At 42.4% G+C, this 13,449-nt stretch overlaps 1 protein-coding gene across 13 annotated transcripts in view; it reads left to right on the forward strand.

Annotated features, from left to right (window-relative positions):
• The window catches only part of DAGLA (diacylglycerol lipase alpha), a 76,105-nt gene that overhangs the window by 38,641 nt on the left and 24,015 nt on the right, over window positions 1–13,449 (forward strand). For 11 of the 13 annotated variants that reach the window (XM_052811959.1, XM_052811954.1, XM_052811951.1 and 8 more), the window contains 7 exons: window positions 1,161–1,248; window positions 5,680–5,814; window positions 6,512–6,589; window positions 7,837–7,961; window positions 9,150–9,306; window positions 9,631–9,714; window positions 9,844–9,921. In XM_052811959.1, the coding sequence (XP_052667919.1) occupies window positions 1,161–1,248; window positions 5,680–5,814; window positions 6,512–6,589; window positions 7,837–7,961; window positions 9,150–9,306; window positions 9,631–9,714; window positions 9,844–9,921 (745 nt within the window). The remainder of the gene's footprint in view (window positions 1–1,160; window positions 1,249–5,679; window positions 5,815–6,511; window positions 6,590–7,836; window positions 7,962–9,149; window positions 9,307–9,630; window positions 9,715–9,843; window positions 9,922–13,449) is intronic. The other 2 variants (XM_052811962.1, XM_052811961.1) reach the window with 1 other exon arrangement.

Below are 13,449 nucleotides of genomic sequence, written 5' to 3' on the forward strand. Positions count from 1 at the left end.
TGTTTTAAAGTGCTCAGGCATGAGTTGGATTGCCCTGCAGGATCTGTTCCTTTTGTTGCAGGCAAATACTCCTTTACCAGCATCATCTTCCAGGTGCAGCCCACTTTCTGTGCTTGGGCTTTTCCTGATGTGATCATTTGCCAGAAAATAGAAAGGGTCTTTTTTGATTGGTCTGACCTGTGAGTTAGTCTGTGTTCACATTAAAAAAAGACCTTGCATTAGAGTTGCTGTGGACTTTCGGTAGCATGGCACTCTGGCAAAGAATCACAGTCACCCACTTCAATGCCACTAAGCCTGGCTTGATCTAAGGATTGTTTGCAAGTATGCCAGTCAAAAATAAGGGACTGTCACCCTGCAAAATGTAGTAACTAGGACAAGCTCACAACAGTGAACTCAGCTATAGTTCATTTTAAATAGGGTTGTCCAATTAGCTAATTTTGAAGCTGAAATTGAAATGTCATATAAACCAAATGTGGGTTGAGCTAGACCTTCTGTATTCAGCCTTTTTTAACCTCTTCTATATTGAAAGAGAACCTTTAGGGGTTTTTTAATTAAAGTTATGCACCATACTTCAATAAAGAGTGCAAATTGTTTAAGTTCTGTGACTGTATTATGTTTAATAAATACGTTTTTCCAAATAAGCTATTTATTGGAAAAAATTGCACAGCTCCTCTCATACTAAATGCTCAGGGTCTTTTGTACCATTCCCACCCCCTCGCCTGGAGGTGGAGTTTTCCTACTGAGTGGTAGTACATCCTAACAGATGATGCAGCTGCCAAATTGCGATTAGACCCTCCTTCTGTCCAGACCGCCAGATGCTCTTGGACATCCTGCTTCCAGCAGATACTGTAGAATAACAGTAGCTTCATTATAGCCATCCCATTCAGACAGGACACCATGTATTTAAATACAGAGGCTTGGTCCTGGCTGGAACAGCTAGATTATTAATGATCTCCCTGTCCTAGAAAATAAGCTGAGTTTTCAATTTATATGTGGCCTCCTTGCCTCTGCTAGACCAGGATAAATACAAGAATATGGTTTATGCATGCATTTTACCAGTGATAGTGTAGGCTGTGTGACTTTGTATTGGATCCTACTATTTGTTTGCAGTCATGTTCTCCTACCTGTCCTCATACGCATACTCTCCCCTTTATTTGTAGACACCGCCTGGAAGAAGGGCAAGCCAGCAGCTGGACACGCAGACTCAAAGTTTTTCTTTGCTGCACACGGACAAAAGACTCTCAGTCGGTACGTACCAAATATGTCCTGTCAGAGAGCAAGCTCTCTGTGTATGGCTGACGATGCATGGGACTCAGCAGAGCATAGCAGCGTGGGGTTCCTGCTGTCAAGCCTGGACAATGTGTGTCTCGTTTCACTGTGAGTGTTCTTTGAGATCTGGAGGCACAAAGAGTCCAGTGAGCCTTGGCAGTAGTGCATGCAAGGACTGGAAATGCCTCCCAAGAAGCAGCAAACTGAGCTACCTTCAGAATGACCAGTCTTGAAGTTTTGCTGCATGCTGGTTCCTTTTCCTTCCTTTCAGCCCAAGTAGCCCAAATGAGCACTTGCTTTTCTGCAGGAGCGTGCCTGGGTATTCCATGCAGAAACAGAAGCTGATGTTTCCCCTCTAGATGCAGATGTCACATTGCTGGGTAGGGTAGTTGTCTTCTCAGAATGGCTAGTCTTAACCCTCTGGTTTTGAATATTATAGGACAGTCTCTGAAGGTAAAGTTAGTAGCACTGAAAAGCAATGTTGTCAGTGTTAAACTCTTCTCCTGAAGTTGTTCTTTACCTTGCTGTTGCAGTAAACTGGGATAATAATTTTAAGTGAAGATATCAGTGGAAGAAATACATATTTTCACTATGTTTAGGTTCAACATTTGACAGCACTTTGTGCTCAGCTTCAGTTTCCTTTTATCAGCCAGCTTCCTTAGGCAGTTTTTCCTATAGTTTGCATCAGTGTTGTACGCTTAAAGACAAGAGAGATACCTCTTTGAAAATGGGAAAATGTAAACCTGTCAGAATCGGCAAAAGAATACTTCTGGATTACTAACAGTAAAAAAACTACTACTTAATCCATAGATTCACATGAAGATTATTGGTTTGAAGTTTTCACATGCTACAGTTGGGATTTTTCCTTGCTGTTATCTATCCAGCAGGGAAGGGTAAGGGGCTTGATATTGCTTCCCCAAAAGTTAGCAGTCTATACTTATTAGAAGCAATGGGAGCAGGTTTGTCCCTTAAGGTGGTATTCAACAGGACTCCTGAGGACCTGCTGGAGAGGTGAGTACTAAGGTGGAAAATTTTGCTGATGACTCATAATATTTAAGTTGGTCAGAGTTATGGGTATTTGAGAACCCTTGAAAGACCAAGCCAGAACCAAGGTATTGTTATCAAAGATAGAAGAAAGTCATAAAGACGAGCTGATGCATGTACGTCTGAAGAAACAATTTCAATTACTTGCATACACTGGCCTCTGAATTAGTTACAACCTCTCAGGAAAAGAGCTAGGAGTTATCAAGGATGCTTCAGCAAAGACATCAGTGTGCAGCAGTGGCCAAAAAATCAGAAGAACCTTTAGCTTCGGTAGAAGGGCATAGAAAATGACAGGGAAAACACCAAGGGGCTGACCACATCAGTGATATCCTCCCTAAATATAGCCTGGTGTTTGGTCTCCTAAAAGATGCAGCAGAAAAAGGAGCATGTTGAAGGGGATATGAACTTGTATAGGAAGAGAAATGAGGCTGGGATTTTAACCTCAAAAGGGAAAGGTGTAATAAGATGAAGAGCTGTGTAAGAATAATGGAGAGTCAGGTGAAGGCTACCTGAACATTTGTTCATCACAGATGGCAACAGTATGAATTAGATTAAAAGGATTTGTTGGTAAGTGCTGTGTAGTTATCCGCAGGGTGCAGTTTCCAAAGTGTGGATGGCTGCAGGAATAGTCATAGCCCTTTTCCAGAAACCCAACAACATGTACTGGCATGCTGATCCTCCCAGTGGCATGCTCCTGCAATACTGGATGAAATGCCACCACGTTCCCAGGGAATGTCCCTGCCCCAACCTGCTGTCCCACTGAGAAGGCATAGCCCAGGACTGTCAGCTTTCACAGATCATCTGCTAGAGCTGCTTAGGAAAGTCCATCTGGAAAACTGAAACGAAACAAGCTTTGTGTCACAGCAGCTCAAACAGCAGCATTTCCTTGGGGGTTATTTTCTGCTCCTCTGCTTGCCTGTGCTACCACAGCAGAGGCACCTTCCCCCTGACAGCACAACCAGGTCGCCTTGCCCAGGTATCGAGAGACGCCTGTCTGGAGAGCGCAGCATGGGCGCTGCAGCCTGGCTCGAGAGCACTGACAGGCATTGGAATGGCCTGGTTTCTGAACAGCTCTATTTTATTCAGGAATGCAAAATATTTCATTTCATGTCAAGCTTCTTTTAACAAACTTTTCATTCTGCAGTGACTGTTTCTACCTTTTTTTTTTTTTTCTTCAGTTCAGGATAAAAGCAGATACCAGAATCTCCAAATTCCTTGTGCTATTGAATTTCCATTTTACATTCAGCTTGAGCAATTTCCAGGCTCTTTTCTTTGCAGAAACAAGCTCTGACTTTGTGTGTCCTGGCATGACAGTGTGTGGAATGAATGCGTATGTAATGGATCAGAAATGAATCCATTGCTGTCTCTCCGAGTCTTTATGGAAAAAATGTTCTAGCAGAGGATCATCATCCTTTGGGCTGGAAAATAGTTCTGCAGAGTGGACATGGCATTGGGGCAAGAATCTGTTCTTAGGGGTCTGAAGTGAAATCTGAAGTGCTAAGTGTCCACCGGCTCTGCCAACCCCAGAGCCTGCAGGGTTTGTAGCAGAACACTACAATTAATCCTACAATGTAATATCAGGTGCTCCAGCAAAACCTCTTTCTTCAGAACAGAACATAAATGTTGAACTTCCATTATGGCCTTTTACTTTGGTCAGAGTATTAAGGGGTGTTGCTGTCACTTTGGGTTAATGGGTGTTTGTCATATTTTACTTTGAGGCTGTTTGTATTTCTTCTGTGCTTATAGGAACTGTGCTAAGATTTATGGGGTCAGTACTTCAAGGATACTGCAGTTGTAATGTTGGAGAGGTTAATGCCAGGCCGTTTGCTCTTCACAGGCACAGCTGGCATGGAAACCTGCACAGTTGGCACCTGAAGCCCTGTTTTTAATGGTGATTTAACTTGCTTTTGTAGGCAAGTAAAAAATGATAGAAAGTAATCTTGCACTCCAGGAGTTTGTCAGAGATAAAAGAATGTAGGTCATTTCCTGCAAGACTGCTAGGGAGAGAAGGGATTTGCTTTCTTGCCGGTCAAAGAAGAGAAATGGAGAGATCCTTTCCTGAAGACCAGCCTTTCAAGTGCATGGCTCAGGCTTTCTACAGACAAGACTGCAGTCACATGGCTTTAGGTGCTGACTAAAGGATGCTATGAAAACACGGGGTAAAAGTTCAGGATAAGGCTGTGACACACCTCGGTAGGAAAAGTTATTGATGGCATGAGTCAAAATACTGACTATTGGCATACTACAGCACTTGCTCAGTCCCATGGTTTGTTGACCCAGCCTCTGGGTCACCCTTGTCTTTAAGCATGCTGGTCTGAGTGATGGCCAGATCAGCATTGTCTCACAGTCCCAGCCCATCTCCAACCTCCCAAACAATTCTCACTTAAGATCTTGTGGGGTTTTTCTTGTAGTACAGAGCAAAAGGGAAAATAACATTTCTCCTCAAAATACCTCTGTCACTCTGCTTCAGAGCTTTTGCTTGACCCTCTCGGGTCACTTCTAATTCTGTCCCTCCTGTGGTGTCTTTTTTGGGTTTGGTCACCTTCTCTTCTGGGAACTCTGCATTTAATGACTTGGATCTTCTTCCAAGTTTTCCTTTTCAGGCCCTTTTGCCTTGGGTGTAGTCCAAGATAAACCTGGAAAAGCCTGGTAACTTGGTCAGCTCCTTCAGTACCAAGAGCTGCCATGTATAACACCTGCTTGTTGCAATTAACTCTTTGAAATCACGTAGCAAAGAGTGTGATGGTGAGCAATGAGCAGCTACAGAGACTGTTCAGTTGCAGGAATCAAAAGCTGTCACTTTCTCTGTGATGTGCCTGGGTTGGTGAGGTCTGGGTTAATTATGGGCCAAAAGATCCCAGGACAGAGTTACAGAATTGAAGAGGCTGTTAAATAGGACAAAATCAGTACTTTTTTTCCCCCAAATAGCCTTTGTTCAAATGAAGTTGCTTTTGAGGAGAACAGATGACTCTGAGATGACACTGGATTGGGATTTGCTTGGTTATCACTTTACTTCCTCTGTCTTATTTACAATGTAGAGATGAAAACATTTCCTTTCTCTCCCTTTGTGCCTGCCTGGTCTGTTTCGATGTTGATGTGGTCTGCTTGCCCACACATAAGCACTGAGCATAGTACAAATTCAGTCTCAGCTGAGGCCTCTGAGTGTGACTATGTAAAATAAATAAGAGATATTAATGTGATTAGACCAGATATGGTGTTCCCTGAAGGAATCTCATGGATGTTTTGGAGAGAGCACTACAGAAATGAGGCCATTGCTGCCGCATTGGTTCTCATTCTGTGTCCTGTTTTGAGGCTCCCCACACTCAAACTCCTCCTCCTAAACTCTTCTCTCCCTGGATTTTGCAGGACGCCTACTCTGAAATCGCCTACCTTTTTGCTGAGTTTTTCCGAGACCTTGACATCGTCCCATCTGACATCATTGCAGGCCTGGTTCTTCTGCGCCAACGGCAGCGGGCAAAGCGCAATGCTGTGCTGGATGAGGTGGGTGGAGGGGGCCTGTTGCTGTGCAAGGAGGCAGTGGGCATCTCACTTGGCCTCTGACTTACCTGCTGCTCTTGTGACTTAGTGTGTGAGAACTGCATGACTCTGCCCACCTTGTTTCTGTTGTGTGATGGGCTATTGCCAGTCACTGAGCTATAAAATAAAAATACTAACTTCTTTAGCAGCTTTTTGTGAGACTCCCAAAGGGCCCAACTGACACCGAGTCAAGCTTGTGAAACCTGTCATCTTTTCTAGGGAGGTGATGCATACAGTTTTAGCTCTTGACCCCAAATGGGCAACTACCTTGAAGGAGGTGGTAGGTATATGAAAGTGAATGGGAAGATTATTCCTCATATATAGTGAGGTGGAGAAGACTCCAGCATCTGGGTAAAGCTGCAGGATGAAATTCGGGGAAAAATTCTAAAATTCCCAAGCCATTACTGGCATCGAGATTTGCAGATTGTCAACCCAGTAGAAAATTGTTCTGGTTTCTTTTTTTTCCCCCAGAGGTGGGGTTCAGACAGCAGGGATCAGATCAGGCAGAAATAAGAACAGCAGGATTGGAACCAGTTGAGGAGACTGGTTGGGATACTTGAAAGTATCTTGTCCCAGGTTACATAGCGCTTTCTCTTTCTCAGGCATAGATTTTGTCTTGGTGTCACAGCAAAGAATTTTTATGTATGTTTGTGACTTACAGGCAAACAATGACATTTTAGCTTTTCTGTCTGGGATGCCAGTGACCAGGAACACAAAGTATCTGGATCTGAAAAATGCGGTAAGTCACTGGACTGTGATCTTGCAAACTCACCATGCTTCCCCATGTAGCCTGTTTTCTTTCTCTCAGTGGCTTCTCTTATCCCTTTCTGTCCCTCTCTGGAATAATCAAGGAAATTAAAGATTAGTACAACAGAGTTTAGTAACAAAACTCGCTCTCTAGAGGCATTTTGTCTTCAGATCACTTTTAAAGCATTATCTGTCTCTGTCTTCCACTTTGTGGGAAGTGGTGGTATTTCTGCTCAGATGGGGGAAGGCAATGCGAGGTTTCTCCAAAGCCAGAGGTAGGAGTGGAGGGCTGCATCTGAGAGTGTTGTGCAGAGCTCCATATGGAAGTACCACCATCAGAGCTCGTGGAGCCCAGCAGGCAGGGCTCCATCTTGATAACAACAGGGAGCTGCCTGGAGTGAGATGGAGCCTTCCTCCCTGGGGCTGATTGCAGTTCTCAGGATGGAAATGGCTGCAGTCTGTTGTGTGAATTAAGCTTGGCTTTTCTCCTGGCATGCTGCTATTGCAGCCATTCATTGGGCAAACTGTATTCACCCCCCCTTGATGAGATGATATTTCTGCAAGAGAAGCAAGACTGACCAAATCCCAGCATCTCTGATCAAGTGATTCTGTGATTAACCTGCTTGTGGCTGTGCTGTACTGCACTGCGTTTAATGCTAACATCCTGCTTGTGCTTAGCTTGTCTCTCCTTCTGAATAGGTGTGTGTGGGGAGAGATGTCAGCAGAAGTTATAGAAGACAGCACTGAGGCATGTGGCCCCAGACTGGCTTTATGGTCCTCTCTGGGCATCTTAAAGCCTGTGACTATGTGGAAGCAGTGCATTTAGAGCACTCATCTTCTTGGGACTTAAACTAGTTTATCTTCTCCTCAGCTAGGGTAGGGTGGGGCAAAACGCATAGGGGATGGCCTTCTGTTGCAGCAGGGTGTTTGATAAACAGAGGAGAATTTCTCTAGAACTAACTTCTAGTTCTGTTAAACAGCTAGCAGGGCCCCTCTGCTCAGGAAAACAGGCATAGCTATACTGAGCTGGTTTGGGGAAGGGGAGGATCTTGCCCAGCAGAACCAGCTTGCTCTCCTGCAGTCACCTGGAAATGCTGACAGTGCTGTTGTGGTGGTGCTGAGAAGGCTGATGCTCAGAAAGAAGGGTGCACGTGTCTCACTATGATGAAAAAAGGGAAACAGTAGAAAAACACTGTCTAAAAGAATAAGGCCTTTAGTGAGTCTTTTGTCTCTTTTCAGCAAGAGATGCAGCGGTACAAAGAGGTGTGTTACTACATGCTGTTTGCCCTGGCTGCCTATGGCTGGCCCATATACCTGATGAGGAAGCCCACATGTGGACTCTGTCGCCTGGCCAGATCCTGCTCGTGAGTGATCATCCTATCTATCACTCTGCCTTTTCTTCTCCCCTTTTCCCTTCTGTTTTTCCTGGATTTAGAAATAGCCTTTCTTTCATCAGTTTGCCTTCTATCGCCCCTCTATTTCTTCCTCTTTTCCTCTGTTTTTTTCCTCTTTTCCATTCTCATGCTTTTTCTTTCCGTCTCTCAGTAACTCTGTGCCTTCATACTCCAATATCTTCCTCTTGAATCTCTTCCACACAGTTGCTTATCTGCTTACCTTGTTAAATAAACCAGGCTGTCCTGTGTTCTATCCTCTGGTGCACTAAGGATCATGCCAGTCCTGTGCAGTTTGAACAGCCAGCAGAGAGAAGTCATCTGGCACAAGACTGCTTTCACACTGAGTCAAAATAGCTGTCTTGGAGCTCAGAAAGCTGATTTATCGGCAAGCCCAGATATGCAGGCAGTTGACATTTGGGTCTTCATTAAAGCATCGGCAAGACTTGACCGGAGTTTTTGCTGTGTTGTCTATGACTAATTTTGGTTTTTCTGCCATGCTGTATAGTGCTCACCTCATGGTAGCAATGCTGTAGTTCAGTTCAGGATTGTATTGTTTTAAATGTTTGCTTTCAGCTGCTGTAATCATGTCATCAGATTCTCTTTGGGGTTCAGCTTTTTGCACTTATGCAGGCAACTTCTGTGCTGAACCTCTTAGGAGGAATATACTTCCTTTTGAGTATTTTTATTTGTGAAGTGTCTCTTAAGGGAAAGAAGGAAAAAAAAAATCTGTGCTTCTGTTTTTGTTCTGGGATGCTTCTAGACCTGTTTTATTTTTTGTTATAAATAGATCTAGATCTCAATAAATGCTAGCTGCTTTGTGTGTTGAAGCAATGTAGGACTGTGCTATGAAGCATAGTATCCCTTCAGAAGAGATCCCAGCCCCACCATCCATTGATTCCTTGGGGACTGGTTGCACTGTAGCTCTCTCTGGTGCTTAGAAGGAAAACTACATCTGATCCCAGTGCCCCTTTTTGGTGCTGAAACATGAGTTCTGTGCTGTTTTGTGCAAGAGCTCCTACAAGTGAAGGAAATCACTGCTGTTGAGATGAGGCCAGTGTGGCACGCAGGGTCTGTCTTTCCCTTATCTCCAGGCATTCCACGCTAAAGCCAGTCTCTTCCATGTTCCTCTTTTCCTCAAAGCTATTTTTTTTTCTGCAGATGTTGCTGTCTCTGTCCTTCGCGTCCCCGCTATGCACCTAGTGTCACCATTGAAGAGGATAATTGCTGTGGCTGCAATGCCATTGCCATCCGGCGCCACTTCTTGGATGAGAACATGACCTCGGTGGACATTGTTTACACATCCTGCCATGATGCAGTAAGCAGAATCTGCAACCCCCTTCATATTTGGGGTATGCTTCTAAGGCCCTTTCTAATGGGATTTACGTGCTTCCAGGTGTAGTGGTACAAAGAAGGAAACTTAAGCCTTTTTCTGACACTAGAGCGTCCCATCCTATCTCTCCGTCAAGAAATTCTGCCACGTGGACAGAAATATTTGCTACTGCCAAAAATCAGATCATTCAGAGGAGTGCTTACCTATAAGGCATAACCTGTCACGCTGCTCTGCCTCTTTTTCCCTGAGCAGGAGAATAATTAAACAGGAATGTCTCACCTAATTGTTACAGTAGTGGATCTTTTCCAGGTTTATGAAACACCTTTCTATGTGGCAGTGGACCATGATAAGAAGAAGGTGGTCATTAGTATCCGAGGAACTCTGTCTCCAAAAGTAAGCACACTGTGCAGTGGCCTTACATACCCTTGGCCACCCTGGCAAACTTTCAGGAGGATCTGAGACCTTCCTGACTCACACTTGGTGTTTGACTTACCTGAAACATGGTAACTTCTTTTCTTCCAGGATGCCCTGACTGACCTAACAGGGGATGCAGAGCGCCTTCCAGTTGAGGGTCACCATGGAACATGGCTGGGACACAAGGTGTGTAAAAGAAAACAAAACAAACCCTAAACAAAAAACCCACCACTTCTAATGTTTTGACTTTTTAATTATACACCAAAAAAAAGTGGTCTTAATTGCTTGGGGTGCTTTTAAGAAGGATGTAACATAATTGCAATGAAATGGCTTTGAGATGTTAAAAGAAAATCCTTAGTGTAACAGTTAAAATCGCTATGTCTGTAATTAAAAAACCCATACAATTAGTAAAAACCAAACTGTAAAAGGCATCTGTGGAGACCTAGAACAAAATTATTGGAGTAATTCAAATTACTTTTTCTTCCAATGACCTTTTCAGAATTTGCAATCAAACCCTGAGCATGTGTTTAAAATTCTGTTGCAGTAGGATACGCGTTGAACCTCATAAAAGGATACTGGCAGGACTTGCATCTGTGTAATTAGACTGATGCTATGTGTCTGTGTTAGTGATCAGGACTGGGCTGACTAAATCAATTTACTATAGAGCTGACCCTTGCCCTAGTCCAGCAAAGTAATGACACACGTGCTGAGTTTTAAGATTATCAAGAATTTGGCAGCCTCTCAAGACGCAGTGCCTGATTGGGAAAGAAAAATACAAACTGGAGGTTGTGTGTGTTGGAAGGAACGTAGCAACTGCTGGAAATGCTGCTACTCAGGGAGACAAGATGCTGCTGATCATCTGGTCAGTGTCCCTTCAGGGTAGGACACTCGGCTCCTAATTCCTAAGGAGCCAAGAGCTTGGGAGCTCCTGCTTCATTCATGATGTCCAGCCTGAATGCCAAACCTCTTTTCTGTGCTTTGATGCTCTGCTTTAGGAAGTAGAGCATTAGTAGCTGATAGATAACTGCATACTCAAATGCTTAGCTGGATATGGATCTGATAAAGAAGTGCTTACCTAAGAAAGTGTTGTTTGGACTCTCTGTGGTCTCCAAGTCTCCTGGAGTGGGTCTTTTTGAAAACAGTGTTGTGTACCTCCTATTTGGCTAAGGGTATTTCCTTTGTTTCCCCAAAAATGAGAAAATTAATCAACCTGGTGATTACATAGGACATGTTATGGAAACATAGATAAATGAGGTAGTATTTTGTCACATAACTGATATTTAGCTATGTGAATCTTTACTATTTAATGCTTCTGAAGCGTTATGTTTACTGTCAATGACAATGTCACTTGGTTTTGTACTAATTCATTTAGCTCAAAGTGACTTTTCACAATCTGTGTGATAAACAGTTTGTACAAAGAAAGGAAGGTAAAAGGAAACAGAAGGGAAGCAAGGGGAATTTGTTCTATTTTTAATGTGCAGAGAAGCTAGTAGTAGATCCTCGCAGAAGTTGGCTTTTCTTTTAATCTTTATGTGGAAAATATTCATATGCCAGTGACTTAGATGAAACATTATCAGATCATACCCTTTGTTCTGTACTGAGTTTTTATTTGGCGTTTGTGTTATTTCTTTTTTGATTATTGTTAGTACAGAAATATAGCTTTATCTTAAATTATTATCAATATTAATCTCCAGACAATAATGTACTGTTGATTCCTGAGGGAAGCTAATGGAGGTAATAGAATTTAAAAATGTCTGTCTTATTGCATTTTTAATGTACAGAAGTCAACTTTAATACAAAAATAAATGAAGTGTTTTGCTAACACATTTAACTTGGAGAAAAGTACTTGGCCATTCGGGAGCTTCCTGTAAGTTGTTTGATTTCTGTTGTTTTTCTTGCTGATTTCGTCCCGCACGCCCAGCAGGCTGGCATGGCCTGTTATCTCCACCTGTGGAGCCCGCCTGTCACTGTGCTTCACGCGGTGTCGATCAGACATCCTACGAATTAAAACTCTTGATGTTTATATGAGCCTTCTTATCACTCCACCGGTACTACAGCTGAAAGTGCTTGTTTGCTTGGGTTGCTGCGAATGCCACAGTTAAAATATGTATTAGGTCTCTGAGCTATTTCGGATCAAAAAAACATAGCTATAACTAAGGTTTATGGGTTAGCATGCCAAAAAAAAAAAAGGGGATTGTCACCATTTGGAGGGGAGATTAACTGCAAAAAATAAATCTAGCTTCACTATTTTTGAAATAAAATCCACTGATTTTATAACAAAATTAATTTTAAAATAATCATAAGTCAAGGGCATGAATCCATACTTAATTCTGTTGAACTTGTATAGAACAAAACTACTAAAATGATGATGTTATGGAGGTTTGTTTCCTGGTGTTGAGCCAACCAGGATGACAAGAAGTAGCTGCTAGAAGCAAGCCCTGAAAGCTCAGCCATGGTAACACCTCTCACCAGTTTGATAGAACAGTCAGTAATAGCAGTAACTTTCAAGCTCTTTTCTCTACCAAATAGACTCCCTCTGGGTTTTCACACACAATTCAAATATCACAGAGCAGTTTCGTGCCTTCAAACTGTAAAGCAATACAGAATATTTCCATTTTGCTTTCCCTAGATCTCCAATCTGTTTGGTTATTTACATGTGAGGTTTGAAAGATAGTTTTATTCCTTTGAAACTTATGAAACAGTGTCCATTTTAATGGAAAGTCTAAATGTAGCTTTGCAGTGATAAATCTTATTCCATAATATTAAAATCACTGTCTATATTAGAATGTACTTTAATTATCAAAAATATAGCTATAAGGCTAACAGCCCATTAGTAATATCACCATGGATTTAGGTCATACTTTTCAAAAATAGAATCCTAAATTCATGTTAGAAATTTATATAAGTAGTGTGCTGTTCACTTCTCATTAGAGTTGGAAATGGAGACTCTTCTGAATGCAGTGGAAGCTGGCTAGCTGCTGAGATCTGAACACAGGCATGAAATATCATGGCATCTGCTTTTTGATAATGATGGTAGCATTACAGATGTCCCATTTACAGGCTCAGCAGAATCACCTGTGTTCTGCTCTTTCTCTTCAGTAGTCAAATTGGTTTTGATGGTGTGTTTGATATCGAGGACTTTGAAAATTCCACATTTGGTTTTTGAGAGGGCCATGAATTCTTTTATGTCTCTGAGATTAAATAGTGCTCAATGATGTTCACTTTGTACTTAAACTGTTTTCAGATAGGGGTGTAATGGAAAATAGCAAAGGAGATGATCTTCCCTGGTTTTTGACTAACCCAGGCAGTGTGAATTATTTGAGGTCTGTAATCACCAAATTAGAAATAGATGATTTCTGTTTACCCATGTTCACCCTGGACTACATCACTGTTTTTCAGCCTTTGTAGTTCAGGCTTGCTTACCACTGAATTAAACTGTAGTAAAGGCATAACCAAGAATTTATGCAACAGACCAAATTCTAGTTGCTTGTTTATAACAGGTCAACTGCATTTGTAATTATTACACAGAGGGAGAAACTTCAGATGCAGCCATCAGCAGAGAGGATAACTGTTTAGAACCAGACTATCAGCTTGTTTCCCATCTTCCAGCAGTTCTTAACTTCTAGTGAATAAAAATCTTTAATTATGTCACATACATGATTAATGTCCATTGATAGCTGAATCCCCTTAATAGTTGCTGCCTTTTCCAGTCAT

Source organism: Harpia harpyja, chromosome 16 (genome assembly GCF_026419915.1).
Source record: "Harpia harpyja isolate bHarHar1 chromosome 16, bHarHar1 primary haplotype, whole genome shotgun sequence".
NCBI classification, from domain to species: Eukaryota; Metazoa; Chordata; class Aves; order Accipitriformes; family Accipitridae; genus Harpia; species Harpia harpyja.